The sequence below is a fragment of the Puma concolor genome, chromosome C2 (assembly GCF_028749965.1).
Source record: "Puma concolor isolate L17-30 chromosome C2, mPumCon1.1.hap2, whole genome shotgun sequence".
Lineage (NCBI taxonomy): Eukaryota > Metazoa > Chordata > Mammalia > Carnivora > Felidae > Puma > Puma concolor.
Window position 1 is genome coordinate 76,107,125 of NC_141675.1, and position 16,055 is coordinate 76,123,179.

The window sequence follows — 16,055 nt, forward strand, 5'->3', positions numbered from 1 at the left end:
TAGGTGAGTAAGCAGAAATGCAAGAAGGCCAAAGCACAAACACCTGCATTTGTGAATATCATGTCTTTCCCTGTGCACTCCTGCCAAGTCCACGGCTTAAACTATGTCAACTGTAACAACTAACAGCAAAGATTCCAGGGCACCATGAGTACTCTTCTAAAGGGACACACACCCTCTGTTTACAAACTAGAGATATAAACCTTTATTTCACAACTTTGTCATAATTCACTTTCTAGTAAGACATGTGCTGAGGACAGTTTAAAATACTGGGAAAGCTAGATGCTGGGTGTCTTCCAGGCAGGAGCAAAGATGTGGTCACTCCAGGGCCAGCGTATTCCTGGGGCTCTCCAGGCAGCATGGGCCACATGCACCAGGATCATCCAACCCCAGTTTTACTTGGAGCCACCTCCTTTTTTGGGGCCGTTAGTCCTCATTTCATGCCAAATTTTCACTAGAGGCTCTCTGTTCTTCCAAATGAGTTCATGACCATAAGTAATATACCATCTGGGGAAAAGAAAAACAAACTAGGTTCAACATTCAAACAGTAGGACATACAAATGTTAAGTATAATGATGACATCAAGTTGACATATAAAACTGAATGCCACTATCATTTACTATCTTGCTTATTAAAATAGCTGATGAATTTATTTGATGGAGATCAATGATTTACCTTTAATATGGAATATGTAAAAGGTCGAAGTGGGATGGGACTGTGTGTGACACACACTACCTTTGATTCACCACTGCAATGAAGCCTCACCTCCTTTCAGAAAAAGCAATTGGTTCAGGGGCTAACAGCTTTTAAGTGGTTGATCAAGGACTCACCTGAAGGTCACACAGATTCTAAGCCTGGACTCTTTTTTCTACATGAAGTATATGAAATGTCAGAATTAGAGTTCACTAATGATGGCTTTAATAGTTTAAATGCTTCTCATCATCCATCTGGCTACACAAAGGGTCATCTGCTAATCCAAATTCTGCCCACCCTTTAAAATATAGCTCCAATCCCCATTCTGCTGTTAAAAAACTGCCTACACAGCAGCCAGAAGCAATGAGCTAAGGCACCAACAGGTTTAGTAATGTAACTTGCCCAGGCTGCACAACTAGGAATCAACAGAACTAAGACAGAGAACCTAAATCTGCCTCTGAAAGCTATACCCAGACCACCGCTGGGGAGTCTAGGGAGCACCTGCTGTAAGTTCAAGCACACACAGTTCAGTGTCCAATGAAAAGGGCCTGACTTTAAATGCCCATGGGCCTAGGTACTACAAGACCAGGAGCTCTACCTGAGAGGGAAGCACAGGCTGCAAGGCTAACTCAGGGGCATCTACCTCCTCTTCTCCTGGGCTAGGGGAAGGCTGAGGGGGCCTCCTGGAGGAGGTGGGGTTGATGTGGAATGGCTGTTATTGAAAGCTACTATGACTGAAGCCTTTATTTCTGCCCTGTTTTGCCCAAACAGATTTCATGTTCCCTGAGGCAGAGACCAGACTGTGTTGTTCTTTGCATCTCCCCAAATGACTAAAAAAAATGCTCTATTTAAATGGCTTAGATTAGTATCAGAATAGCAGTTTAATGTTTTGATTTTTTTTAATATTCTGAGTATGTTTACCATACAGTACTTGAATCTTAATATTCACTAAACTTAGTTAAAATACGAACATGAAAATAGTCACCATTAAAATTTTGAAAAACAAAAAAAAAGACATGTAACAGGAATGTTACAAAATTCTTTCAGACTTAGTCAAATTCTGTGTGGAACTTAGAACAACAGAAAAAGGATTACCTAAGATTCAAATGCAATCGTAAAACTCTTGCAAGAAATGAATCATTTGTCAGGAACGCTCCATTAATAAAATGTCTTCCCAAATCTCTGTAACCCACTTATTTCAAGCAGAGAGTTAAATACTTTAATGTTACAGGTAAACTATTCCAATCGTACCTAGAAATTCAAATAGGTCATTTGGCTAAATTAAAATGAGGAAAACACTTTAAAATGACTAATTTCTAAGTTTTTGGGTTTTTTTCCCCTGTTTTGCGGCAGCCTCACAGCCTAGTGTTCACTCTGAAACTCCACTCTTCAAGGACCAGCTGTGTGACCTCCAACAGTTCCTTTCTTCAAAGCAGTTTCCCTTCTATAAAATGGAATACCTCACAGGACTTAAGAGTATTAAGTCAGGCCTTAGGTTTCGGCTCACAGCAAATAGCCAATGGATGTTGGCTCTTATTGTTATAAAAGTACAAGGTGAAGACCTTAATACCTGGTGAGGGACACAGAGTCAAGGAAACATGCAGGATGAAACTAATGGAATCTTTACCATTATTAAGGATTTCTAAATCTTTTGCTTTATAAGTCTAATTAAAGATGTTAGAAAAGATGAATTTTGGATAGGACTGAGATCTAGTAAATGAAAGGAGTTGAAATTAGAAACAGCAAAGAGAAAGGATTCCTTTGCCTTTCAGATCATGGACTTTAAAATACATTTGATCCAATTATTTTCAGAATGGAAAAGGTCATCTAATTATAGTTCAGAAGAATAAAAACCTGCTGGGGAGAAGATCCTTTAAGTATACATGGGAGGATCCAGAGAGATAAATTTAGAGTTCATAAAACAGAACTCTTTTTCGTAAGTCTTTATGTTTCTCATACTGTAATACCAGGTCAGTTTCTACTATTTATAATGTGCTGCTGTTAAAGCTAGAACTCACATATGCTATTCTTTAATCATCACTGAAAATTATAAATGGCATAATGGCATTTAGTTCCACCGCCTACTGGGCAAAACTGCTCCACTTAGAATAGATTTTTCTTTCTTTTTCTTTCTTTTTTTTTTTTTTTAATCAAAAAACTTCAGTTTTCTATTGTCATGAAAGAAAATAAAAATCGAGTAAGGGCAAAAGGCAACATTTATGCAGGAAAAGACAGTCTATCAGGGGAGCCACCATATCAGAATAGACAATTACTCTCATGGTCAGATGGGCCCCAGGAGTTCTGAGCAATTTCTGCAACAGTCACTCCAGCACTACTATGTTTTAGGCAAAAGTCTGTGGTCTGAAGCAGAAATGGAAGATCTTGTGAACACAGTGTTACTGTACTCAATCTGGTGTGACGGGGGCGGGAAGGGCTTTGGATCTGGGTTTAAATCTTTGCTCTGCTCCCAGCTGTTTGACCACGGGAAGATCACTTCCGGCCTGTGTCCCATCAGTAAAATGGAAGGAATAACAGTGGAATGTAAACCACTAGCTCAGAGCCTGCCATGAAGAAGGTGCCCAGTAAGTGGTCAACACTGGCTTATGATCCCCAGCCTCTACTAATTCAGACAGCACACACCTACACACTTGCCACAGGCAGAGTGTCCATTATCTGTCTGCCCAGCACCGACGACAGGCAGGTGTGAGTGGTGGCAGGAGAGAGGAGGCCTGAGAGCAGGGAAAGAAGAGGACAGCACACACCAGGGGCTGGGAAACGGTCTCCAAGCAGGGCTAGGCATCCTGACCACTCACGAGGAATCCTGACCGCTCACCTCAATCCTAAACTGAGGTTAAGGGCAGAGTAAAGGCATAGTCTCTCTACCAACAACTAAGGCTGGGGCAGGACCGATCCTCTCTCCTCCCACCTCACATGGTGAAAGTGGGCAAGGCCAAAGCAAACCACGTTGAAGTTTTCTCACCCTCCTAACTCTACCTGCTCCTGCTTCCCTCACACAGTTAACTGCCTTGCTCTACCTTCCTAAGGTGGGGGGATGGAGAGCACCTAAGAAGGCAGTGTAGCGATCAGTTATATTCAAACTTACATTCCAAAGAGAGCTCCCCCAAGATGTGCTGCATGATCAAAAAATTTCCATCCCAGGATCATTCCTGCTGTATCCATGGCAATAATGGCTTTTAGGGCCTGAAAGTCAGCAAAAGAGAACAGAACTGGTACAACTTTGATTCCTCCAGCACTGACATTTCTAATTTAAGGGCAAGAATTCAATGAATGTAAAAATATCACCACTGTCCCCAGCACTTCAATTCATAAAAATACTCACATTCCCTGCTGTGAATGTGAACATTGGAAGGAAGATAATGGCGAGCCTCCCTTCTGGGATCTTTGTGCACACAGCAGCAAGGACGGTCATGATAGCGCCTGACTGCAAATGAACACACGTGAAAAGGTCAAACTCTCAATGTGCAACCGTTTAGTGACTACAATCTGAAGTAGCAATACTTTTTCCAGAAAGTTTATAAGCCACACATTTCTAGGTTAGCACAAAGCTTAAAAGTTTGTTACTAAGGTACAAAGTATCAGGCAAAAGGGCTCCAGTCCATTACACAGTTAACCTGGAAAGAACAAGGTGTGTAGCAAACAGCATGTGAGTGCTTAATAAACTTCAGGGACAATGTTAAGCATGATTATGCATCATTTAATGACTATAAAAGAAATTCTCAAATTCCCACAAAGCAAAGCCATTTCAACCAGTGTGTGCATGAATTTGCCCAAAGAAACCCAGACGTGTGGAATTTCTTCCAAGTAGAATGCTTTCTGTTTACAAATAAATAAATAAATAAATAAAATAAATAAATTCACATGAAATTTCCATCCTACTTCACAATAAAACTAAGCGTTTTCTTTAAAACCTTTGAGCAAATGTTCTGCTCCAGGAAAGCATGCCGTGTTTGTCCCATGGCTCTGCATGACCCACCCCCCACAGCATCCTTCCAGGGACACACATGCACCTGCCTGAGAAGCGCTTCCTCCAACAGCCTCAGATGAGGCAATAAAAACCTAAATGTCAGGGTGACTGGCTGGCCAGTTGGTAAAGCGTGCAACTCTTGATCTTGGGGTTATGACTTCAAGTCCCACGTGGGGCCTAGAACTTATTTACAAAAAAAAAATCTAGGGGTGACTGGATGACTGTCAATTAAGTGTCTGACTCTTGATTTCAGCTCAGGTCATGATCTCATGGTTTGTGGGTTCGAGCCCCATGTTGGGCTCTGCGCTGGCAGTGCAGAGCCTGCTTGGAATTATCTCTCTCCTTCTCTCCCAAAATAAACAAACATGTCTACATTGTCACAACCTTACAATCAATCATCCATTTATTATAACTGAAATTATAATGATAATTTAAGTTTTATTTATTTTGAGAGGGACAGTGAGAGAAGGGCAGAGAGAGAGAGATAAAGAGAGAGGGAGAGAGAGAGAGAAAGAGAGAGGGAGAGAGAGAGAGAGAAAGAGAGAGGGAGAGAGAGAGAGAGAGAAAGAGAGAGGGAGAGAGAGAGAGAGAGAGAGAAAGAGAGAGAGAGAGAGAGAATATGAGAATCCCAAGCAGGCTCCACACTATCAGCGTGGAACTTGACGCAGGGATCGAACTCACAAACCGTGAGATCATGACCTGAGCCAAAATCAAGAGCGGGACGCTTAACCAACTGAGCCACCCAGGTGCTCCTGGCTATATTTTTTATTTTAATCATGTGTTTTTCCAGGTTGCTACATAATCTTCATAATTTAAATGTATAATGGCTATGAAATATCTTGATAAATAATGCTAATTTAAACTCAATGTTAGACATGATCCCACTTCCTCTAAATGGTAGAATACTTGAAAAATTAGATCATAATCCCTAGTTAATATTAAGTCTCACAATAATCATTCATCCAAATACTTGAGGCCTACTTTGCACCAGGCACTATGTAAATGTTGGGGGTACAGAAAGGAACAAAACCCACATCCCTTCCTTAATGGAGCTTACAGAGAAGAAGTAACAACAAAACATGATCAGCTATGATGATGAAGCAGGGCATGCTCTGGCAACACATGGAAGGGAGAGCTGACAGAAGCTCAGGGTTCGTAATGACATCAAGTTTTGCATGGAAGGGTCACCAGGCGCTGGCGAAGTAAAAGGGGAAGAGATGGGAAGAGTGTTTCAAGCAGAAAACCAAGTTGAACCAAGCCTGTGGGTGGCTGGAGACCAGTGGGAAAGCAAAGGGAGGCTGGTGCTTTAACTATATTTGTCTTCAGCCAAAATTCTCGGTTCTTAGTCACTTATTAAAAATAATAAAACTGGGGTACCTGGGTAGCTCAGTCAGTTGAGCACCGACTTCGGCTCAGGTCATGATACCATGGTTCATGGGTTCAAGCCCCGCATCGGGCTCTATGCTGACAGCTCAGAGCCTGGAGCCTGCTTCGAATTCTATGTCTCCCTCTCTCTCTGCCCCTCCCCCACCCCCTCTCTCCCTCTCTCTCTCTCTCTCAAAAATAAAATAAAAACATTAAGAACAAAAACAAACAAACAAAAAACTCCAGGGCACCTGGCTGGCTCAGTTGGTGAGGCATGTAACTCTTGATCTCAGGGCTGTAAATGCAAGCCCCAAACTGGGTGTACAGATTAAAAATAAAATTTTTAGGGGCACTTGGGTGGCTCAGTCAGTTCAGCATCTAACTCCTGATTTTGGCTCAGGTCATGATCTCATGGTTCGTGGGTTCAAGCCCCATGTAGGGCTCTGCAATGACAATGGGGAGCTTGCCTGGGTTGTCTCTCACTCTCTCTGCCCCTCACCACCTATCCCCCCTGCCCCCCAAATAAATAAAATAAAATAAAATCTTAAAAAAAAATAGTAATAATATAACACTTCCATGAGGGCTATTCTACAAAACATCTTCCCACTATTCTTCAAAAGTTTCAAGGTCATGAAAGACAAAGACCGAGAAAGCACCACAGACTGGAGGATACTGAAAAGACATGATAATTAAATGCAATGCGGTATCCTAGAACAAAACAAAGAACATCATGGAAAAACAGGAAATCCAAATACAGTCTGCGGTTTAAGTCCTATACCGGGGCGCCTGGGTGGCTCAGTCGGTTGAACATCCAACTCTTCATTTCAGCTCAGGTCATGAACCCAGGGTTGTGGGAGAGCCCCATGTTAGGCTCCACACTAGGCATGGAGCCTGCTTAAGATTCTTTCTCTCCCTCTGCCGTTCTTCCCCTGCTCATTCACTCTTTCTCTAAAATAAAAATTTTTAAAAAAGGGCTATGCCAATGTTAATTTCCTAGGTTTGATAAGTTATGGCTATAGAAGACGTCAGGGAAAACAAATGAGATGTACTATACCGCCAACCATCACAGCAAAAACTGAGTCAAGCTACAATAATCAATGGATGCTATTTCAGGGGGGTGAGAGGGGTCGATGAAGAAGACATCACAACACTTACATAAATCACAAAGTATCCCCTCACACATTACACATTAACTGTAAAAGGTAAAGGAAAACAGCAACTTTATAGTAGAGAAGCTGAATAACAACCAGTCAACAAATGGACATTATTGCCTCCAACTGTAGTACCTGAGGACATAACACCACTCATGTAGCATTCCAACCAAAAACACACACTCAGAATCTCATCATGAAGAAACAGACAAACCCAACCGATGACCATTCTATAAAATAACTGGCCTGTACTGTCCAAAATTGTTAATTCCATGAAAAATTTTAGAAAGGCTGACCAAAGGCAACAAAAGCAAAAACAAGTAGGACTACATCAAACTCTAAAGCTTCTGCACAGCAAAGGAAACCATCAACACAATAAAAAGACAACTTACCAAATGGGAGAAAATATTTGCAAATCCTATCTAATAAGGGATTAATTTCTGATATATATAAAGAACTCATATAACTCAAGAACAAAAAAACCACAGTCCATTTTAAAATGGGCAGAAGAATCTGCACCTTTTTCCAAAGACATCCAGATGGCCAACAGACACATGAAAAGATGCTCAACGTCACTAATCATCAGGGAAATGAAAATCAAAACCACAATGAGATTATTACCTCACCCCTGTTAGAATGACTATTATCAAAAGGAAAATAACAAGTATTGGTAGGGATGTGGAGAAAAGGAAACCCTTGTGCGCTGTTGATGGGAATGTAAACTGGTGTAGTCACTAGGGAAAACATTATGAAGGTTCCTCAAAAAATTAAAAAGAGCGTCATCATGATCCATCAATTCCACTTCTGGGTACTTATCCCTCCAAAGACACTAACCGAAAAAGGTAAAATAAACCCCCATGTTCATTGCAGTTATTTGCAATAGTCAAAATATGGAAACAACCTAAGTGTCCAACAATGGATGAGCAGATAAAGAAAATGTGGTATGTACACACACAGAGGAATATTATTCAGCCACAAAAATATAAGGAAGTCTTGCCATTTGTGACAAGATGGATAGACCTTGAGGGCATTATGCTAACTGAAATGAGTCAGGGAAAGACAAATACTGTATGATTTCACTTATGTACAGAATCTTAAAAAAAAAAAAAAAAAAAAAAAGCCAGCCCATGTATGGAAAGAACAGACTGGTGGTTGCCAGAGTTGGGGGTGGAGAGACCAAAATGGGTTAAAAGGGTCAAAAGGTACAAACTTCCCATTTTAAAATAGATAAGCCAGAGATGTAATGTACAGCATGGTGACCACAGTTCATACTGTGTTGCATATGTGAAAGCTAAGAGAATAAATCTTAAAAGTTCTTATCACAAGGAAAAAAAATTTTATTAACTATACACAGCGACAGTCTTATTGTTAACTATATTAACTAGATTACCTCTGGTGACCATTTTGCAATATACACAAATAGCGAATCATTAGGTTGTACACCTGAAACTAATACAATGTTATGGCAATTATACCTCAATTAACAAAAATGGCTAAGGAAGGAAATGTTCCAGCTTTTAGGAGACCAGAGGAACATAACCTCTATATGTAATACATGATCTTAGAGGGGGAAAAATAACTACAAAGGACATTACTGGGACAACTGACAAAACTGGAATATGTTAATAAGTTAAAGTATTATATCAATATTAAATTTCTTGAACTTGATAACTGGAAAGAGTAAAATATTCGTATTCTCAGAAATATACACTTAAGTATTTTAGGGGTAAAAGGGCATCATATATGCAACCTACTTGCAAACAGTTCAGAAAAAAAAAAGCGTGAATAGAGAAAACAGTAAGTGAAATGTGACAAAACGTTAAAAACTGGTGAATGTGGTTCAAGAGCATTTTGCTGCACTTTCAAAGTGACACAAAGACCTAGTGTGAAAGCTACAATAAAAACTTCTAAAGAAGCCATAGAAGAAACTCTTTACGACCTTAAGTTAGGCAAAGATTTCCGTTATGAGACCAAAAAGGATGATCCGTGAGAAAAAAATTAATAAATCAAACTTCATATAAATTAAAAACTTACAGTCTTCAAATGACACTGTTGAGAAAAGGCAAAATATAGGCTAAAAGAAAATATCTGCATCTCAAAAATCTGATAAAGGACTTGTATCCAGACTATGTAAAGGAAAATAATTAAAATCTTTTTTTAACTGGGCAAAATATTTGAACACTTCAGAGAAGATATATGAATAGCAAGTAAGCACATGAAAAGATGAGTCAGGAAACAAAAATTAAAACTACACAGGTATCAGTACATACTGATTACAAACTAAAAAGACTGACCATTCCAAGTGTTGGTGAGGATGTGGAGAAACTGAAAATCTCGCATGCTGCTGATGGGAAAGTAAATTCTATAATCACTCTGGAAAATTGCTGGGAAATTCCTTAAAAGTTAAATACTTATTTACCATTACGATCTGTCCATTCCAAGACACATGAAAGCACACAAACAGTTATACACAAACGTTCACAACAGCTTTTTTTGGTAACAGTTAAAACTAGAAACCCAAATGTCCACCAGGTGAATGGATATACATATTCTGGCATATCCAAATAATGGAACATTATTCGCTCATACAAAAGAACAGACTGATATACACAACTTCATGGATGAATTTCAAAATAACTAGAGTAATGGAAGCCAGAACAGTAACAAAAAGGAGTATATGCTGCATGATTCCATTAATACTAAACTCTAGAAAATAAGTACAAATGAAATTATCATAACAAAGTAGAGAAGCTGTTGCCCAGGAAGGGGTTAGAAGCAGGAAGAAGGAACTACAGAGGAGCACCAGGAAACTTTCAGGGATGATGACTGTATTCATTATCTTGATCCACATGTCCAAGCTTTCCAAATTATAAACTTTATCTTTTAAATGTTTATTTTTTTCAGAGAGAGAGAGAGAGAGTGTGCAGCGAGGGGGAAGGACAGAGGATCTGAAGAGGGCTCTGTGCTGACAGCAGAGAGCCCAATGTGGGACTCAAACTCACAAACGGCAAGATCATAACCTGAAGGCAGACGCTCAACCCACTGCATCACCCAGGCGTCCTGAAATGGTAAACTTTAAATATGTGCAGTTTTTTCCATGTCAGTTATACCTCAGTAAACCCTAGTGATTTTATTTTTTAAAAGACTTAGAAGTCCTTTGTACTGAAAATTTTCTGTAAGATTTGAATTATTGCTGGGGCTCCTGGGCATCTCAGTCGGTTAGGCATCCAACTCTTGATTTCAGCTCAAGTCATGATCTCACTGTTCATGAGTTCAAGTCCCGTATTGGGCTCTGTGCTGACAGCACATAGCCTGCTTTGGATCCTCTCTCTCTCCCTCTCTCTCTGCCTCATGTTTGCTCTCAAAATAAATAAACTTTAAATAAATACATAAATAAATAATTTCTAAGGAGGATGTTAAAAAAGACATCTAAGAGAAGAATGATTTTTATAAAAGGTGTCCTGTAACTGATTACCCCTATAAATAAAAGGAAGGGTTCCTACATTTTTGTATTAAAAATGCTATTTCTGAAAAAATAGCATCTCTTTTTTAAATTTTTTAATATTTATTTGGTGGGGGAAGGCAGAGTGGGGGAGAGAGAGAATCCCAAGCAGGCTCCACACTGTCAGTGCACAGCCCGACAAGAGGCTTGATCCTACAACTGCAAGACCATGACCTGAGCAGAAACCAACAGTCAGACCTCAACTGACCGAGCCACCTAGCATCTACCTAGCTAGGCGCCCCTAGCATCTACCACTCTTAACCACCATTTGTACAAAGGGTTGACTCAAAACACAGGATTATGTGACATTTTAGTAATTACTAATACTTTAAAGTGTTAGGAGTCCCAGGGATCCCAGATATCCCAAATCCCTAATACACAGTTGCCAACTGACCCAAACAGGGAAACCTGCTCAGGCTGCATTCCCAGGAATGGGCTGGGATAACTGCAGGATGGAAAGACAGTATGAGTGAGTATCCCTTGGGAGGAAAACCAAAGATCTCAGTGAAGGTAAGTAGACAAAAAAAAAAAACAAAAAAACCCCTAGTGCTCTATATGTTAACTAACCTGGATTTAAATAACTAAATAAAAATATTTAAATATTAAAAAAAAAACCTAGTCCTTGGGCTGAAAAAGTGCTAAGACCAACAAGGAAACAATAACCTCAACTGCATAGTAAAGGCAGGTGGTGGTGGTACCTGCAATTATGCAGTGGGGGTTAGGAGTCAGAATTCTATCTTATTTTTTTTTAATTTTTAAGTAATCTCTACACCCAATGTGGGGCTCAAACTCACAACCCTGAGATCAAAAGTCACATGCTTCACCAACTGAGCCAGCCAGACACTCCCAGCATTCTATTTTCTATATTTAAGATCAACTCTCTGCTACTGCATATTGGACCAAATTGGCTTCTGTACAAGTCTAACTGTAACACACAAGGTTCTTCCAAAATCCTGACTTCCCTTAACAGGGAGATTACTGGTTGTATGGAAACACACATATGCACATACACAGCCTCCATAACTTGTTCACCTTTCCCTGGTTCCCTACTACAGGTCCTAAATGGGTTCACAGCAAATTTTCAGGATATCAGAACCACATCAGAAGATTGCAGGTTTGTTTCCTCACAAACTTGCTGGGTCATGGTACAACATTTTATACTGGCCACATTTATATTTATTCTGAAAGATCTGTTCTGCCTAGAACATCAATATCTGCCCCCCAAAACTATCAGCACATGCTATATTAATATTAAGCACAGTAGATGTCAATGTCACTAAGAATTGTAAAGTTGGAGTGAACAGTAGCTCATCACCTTCCAGGTTTTATTGCATACAAACAACACTAGTATCCTAGGTTTATTTTTAAACAAACTAAAAATGTCAATTCAATGAGGGGCGCCTGGGTGGCTCAGTCGGTTAAGCGGTCGACTTCGGCTCAGGTCATGATCTCGCGGTTTATGAGTTCGAGCCCGCGTCGGGTTCTGTGCTGACAGCTCAGAGCCTGGAGCCTACTTCAGATTCTGTGTCTCCTTCTCTCTGACCCTCCCCCGTTCATGCTCTGTCTCTGTCTCAAAAATAAATAAACGTTAAAAAAAAAAATTTTTTTTAAATGTCAATTCAATGAAACTCCAAACAAATCAAGCTGAAACCTTATTTTCTGAGAGGGAAAAAACCCAATAAAATTACACTTTCCCTCAAATGAAGCCAACAGAGTTTGACTGCTTGACGTGAAAGAAGAACATTAAAATTCTGTTAGGTGCCTCTACATTATTTCTCCATAGATGATTATGTTCTCCATCTAAAATGCTCATTACAGATATTTTAGTATGAAAGAAAATTCTCATTACTGTGCATTTCTATGTAAAGCCAGTTTCTCTAACTATATCTTATTGTTCTTATACATTATTTTAAAGATAGAAGGCAGTTCCATTGTCCTAGAATTTTCTCAAAGTGACCTTTACCTACACAAATGTAAACATTTATGTATCTGAATAAATCCCAACTTCCTTTTTTGACAAATGTTTGGGCCTACCTCCATGCACAGATTCATTCATTCATTCATTCATTCTCTTTCTTTTCCTTTCCTTCCTTCCAAGTTTATTTATTTTGACAGAGAGAGTGCGGGAGAGGCAGAAAGAGGGAGAGAGAGAATCCCCGACAGGCTTCCACACTGGCAGCACAGAGCCCAATGCAGGGCTCGAACTCACAAATCCAAGATCATGACCTCAGCCAAAGGTGAACACTTAACTGATGAAGCCACCCAGGTGCCCCTCTCTTTCTTTCTAGTTTTTATTTTGAGAGAGAGAGAATATCCACTCTCAGCATGGAGCCTGACACAGTTACTCAACCCCATGACCCTGGGATCATAACCCCCGCCGAAATCAAGAGTCAGATGCTCAACCAACTGAGCTACACAAGTGCCCCTATTTTTTTTTTTTTAACCTTTTCTAGTCAGGGGCATTTAAAAATACAGTGAACAGGGACCCTTTCTCCTCAGAAAAATTTCACATTCATGTATGTTTTAGGTACAATCTCAGGGAGTTATTAACCCCAACTCACACAGACTCTAGACACCTGCCTCCTTGGTTAGAGATGAAGATCTTTTATTCTCCACCAACAATTTATGTACACTGGTTATGTACTTGCAATCAACATATGCCTACAATTTTTTTACTTATTTCATAAGTAAATCATTTTCATAAATAATTTCCTATATCTATATAATCTTCATATCATATCGTTTACATGTATGATTTCTTTTTGCACCATAAATTTTAAATGAATTTACTCTAAGGGGTTTTGTGCTTCCATAAGTACAGCCAAAAACCTTGGCACTACATGTAAAACAAACATAAGACAACTCTGAAAGGCTGAGAAAGAAAAGGAGAGTGGCTAAGGAACCCTGGGATCCAAGGAATGACACAGTGGTGAGTCCCCTGGGTTTTCTTTTGGCCTCATACAGCTCAGACTTGGCTCTGGAGAAGCTCATGACCTGGAAATCCCAATGAACTCAGACATAATAGGTCTATCCCCATCCCCCAAAATGCTCTCTCTAGCCAAAGGACCAAGAAAGGATAGCCTAGCAAGACAGTCAGCTTTTAGATAATAACCACTCTACTCCAGCCAAACAACAGAAAAGCTTGCAGCCCAATCCCCATCAACAAAGGCTGAGTGGAGAGCCTAGACTTCTACCCTTGCAGATGGCAACGAGGCATCATGATACCGCTGACGGGGTAGTGTCAGTGGAGGTCATGTGGGCAGCAGTAACAAGGCAGACTGTTCCTCCTAGCCAGGAAAGGTCTACATAGGAGACTGTACTTCCAGAACTCCAAGTCCTGCCTCCTAGTAACCAGAGTCCTTGTACCCTAGCTATCAAAAGAGGCTGAGTAAAGAACCTGGACTTTCACCTCACCAGACAGTAATGGTCAAACTTCCCCTTGTCAAAGCAGTGGCAGGGGCAGCCTCATGAACAGATTTAAATAAGATTCAAGGTCTCATAATATCCAAAATGTCCACGTCTCATTTAAAAATCACTCAACATGGCACAAAAACAGACACATAGACCAATGGAATAGAATAGAAACCCCAGAACTAGACCCACAAACGTATGGCCAACTCATCTTTGACAAAGCAGGAAAGAACATCCAATGGAAAAAAGACAGTCTCTTTAACAAATGGTGCTGGGAGAACTGGACAGCAACATGCAGAAGGTTGAAACTAGACCACTTTCTCACACCATTCACAAAAATAAACTCAAAATGGATAAAGGACCTGAATGTGAGACAGGAAACCATCAAAACCTTAGAGGAGAAAGCAGGAAAAGACCTCTCTGACCTCAGCCGTAGCAATCTCTTACTCGACACATCCCCAAAGGCAAGGGAATTAAAAGCAAAAGTGAATTACTGGGACCTTATGAAGATAAAAAGCTTCTGCACAGCAAAGGAAAAAACCAACAAAACTAAAAGGCAACCAACGGAATGGGAAAAGATATTTGCAAATGACATATCGGACAAAGGGCTAGTCTCCAAAATCTATAAAGAGCTCACCAAACTCCACACCCGAAAAGCAAATAACCCAGTGAAGAAATGGGCAGAAAACATGAATAGACACTTCTCTAAAGAAGACATCCGGATGGCCAACAGGCACATGAAAAGATGTTCAGCGTCACTCCTTATCAGGGAAATACAAATCAAAACCACACTCAGGTATCACCTCACGCCAGTCAGAGTGGCCAAAATGAACAAATCAGGAGACTATAGATGCTGGAGAGGATGTGGAGAAACGGGAACCCTCTTGCACTGTTGGTGGGAATGCAAATTGGTGCAGCCGCTCTGGAAAGCAGTGTGGAGGTTCCTCAGAAAATTAAAAACAGACCTACCCTATGACCCAGCAATAGCACTGCTAGGAATTTATCCAAGGGACACAGGAGTACTGATGCATAGGGGCACTTGTACCCCAATGTTCATAGCAGCACTCTCAACAATAGCCAAATTATGGAAAGAGCCTAAATGTCCATCAACTGATGAATGGATAAAAAAATTGTGGTTTATATACACAATGGAGTACTACGTGGCAATGAGAAAAAATGAAATATGGCCTTTTGTAGCAACGTGGATGGAACTGGAGAGTGTGATGCTAAGTGAAATAAGCCATACAGAGAAAGACAGATACCATATGGTTTCACTCTTATGTGGATCCTGAGAAACTTAAGAGAAACCCATGGGGGAGGGGAACAAAAAAAAAAAAAAAGAGGTTAGAGTGGGAGAGAGCCAAAGCATAAGAGACTGTTGAGAACTGAGAACAAACTAAGGGTTGATGGGGGGTGGGAGGGAGGAGAGGGTGGGTGATGGGTACTGAGGAGGGCACCTTTTGGGATGAGCACTGGGTGTTGTATGGAAACCAATTTGACAATAAATTTCATATATAAATAAAAAAATAAATAAATAAATAAAAATAAAAATCACTCAACATACCAAGAACCAGAAAAACCTCAACCTGAATAAGACAACAGAAACAAGATGACACAGCGATATTAAAACTGTCTGACACGTATTTTATTTTTATTTATTTATTTTTTTTCAACGTTTTATTTTTATTTTTGGGACAGAGAGAGACAGAGCATGAACGGGGGAGGGGCAGAGAGAGAGGGAGACACAGAATCAGAAACAGGCTCCAGGCTCTGAGCCATCAGCCCAGAGCCCGACGCGGGGCTCAAACTCACGGACCAAGAGATCGTGACCTGGCTGAAGTCGGACGCTTAACCGACTGCGCCACCCAGGCGCCCCTGACACGTATTTTAAAGCAGCAATCATAAAAATGCTTTAATAAGTAGTTACAAGCATGCTTGAAACGAGTGAAAA

At 40.3% G+C, this 16,055-nt stretch overlaps 1 protein-coding gene across 2 annotated transcripts in view; it reads right to left on the reverse strand.

The window, feature by feature from the left end:
• Window positions 1–178: 178 nt before the first annotated feature.
• PARL (presenilin associated rhomboid like) overlaps window positions 179–16,055 on the reverse strand; it is a 52,511-nt gene continuing 36,634 nt past the window's right edge. For both annotated transcript variants that reach the window (XM_025913096.2, XM_025913093.2), the window contains 3 exons: window positions 4,031–4,132; window positions 3,794–3,891; window positions 179–504 (listed from right to left, as the gene is read on the reverse strand). In XM_025913096.2, coding sequence (XP_025768881.1) covers window positions 3,830–3,891; window positions 4,031–4,132 — 164 coding nt within the window. In that variant the 3' untranslated portion in view covers window positions 179–504; window positions 3,794–3,829. The remainder of the gene's footprint in view (window positions 505–3,793; window positions 3,892–4,030; window positions 4,133–16,055) is intronic.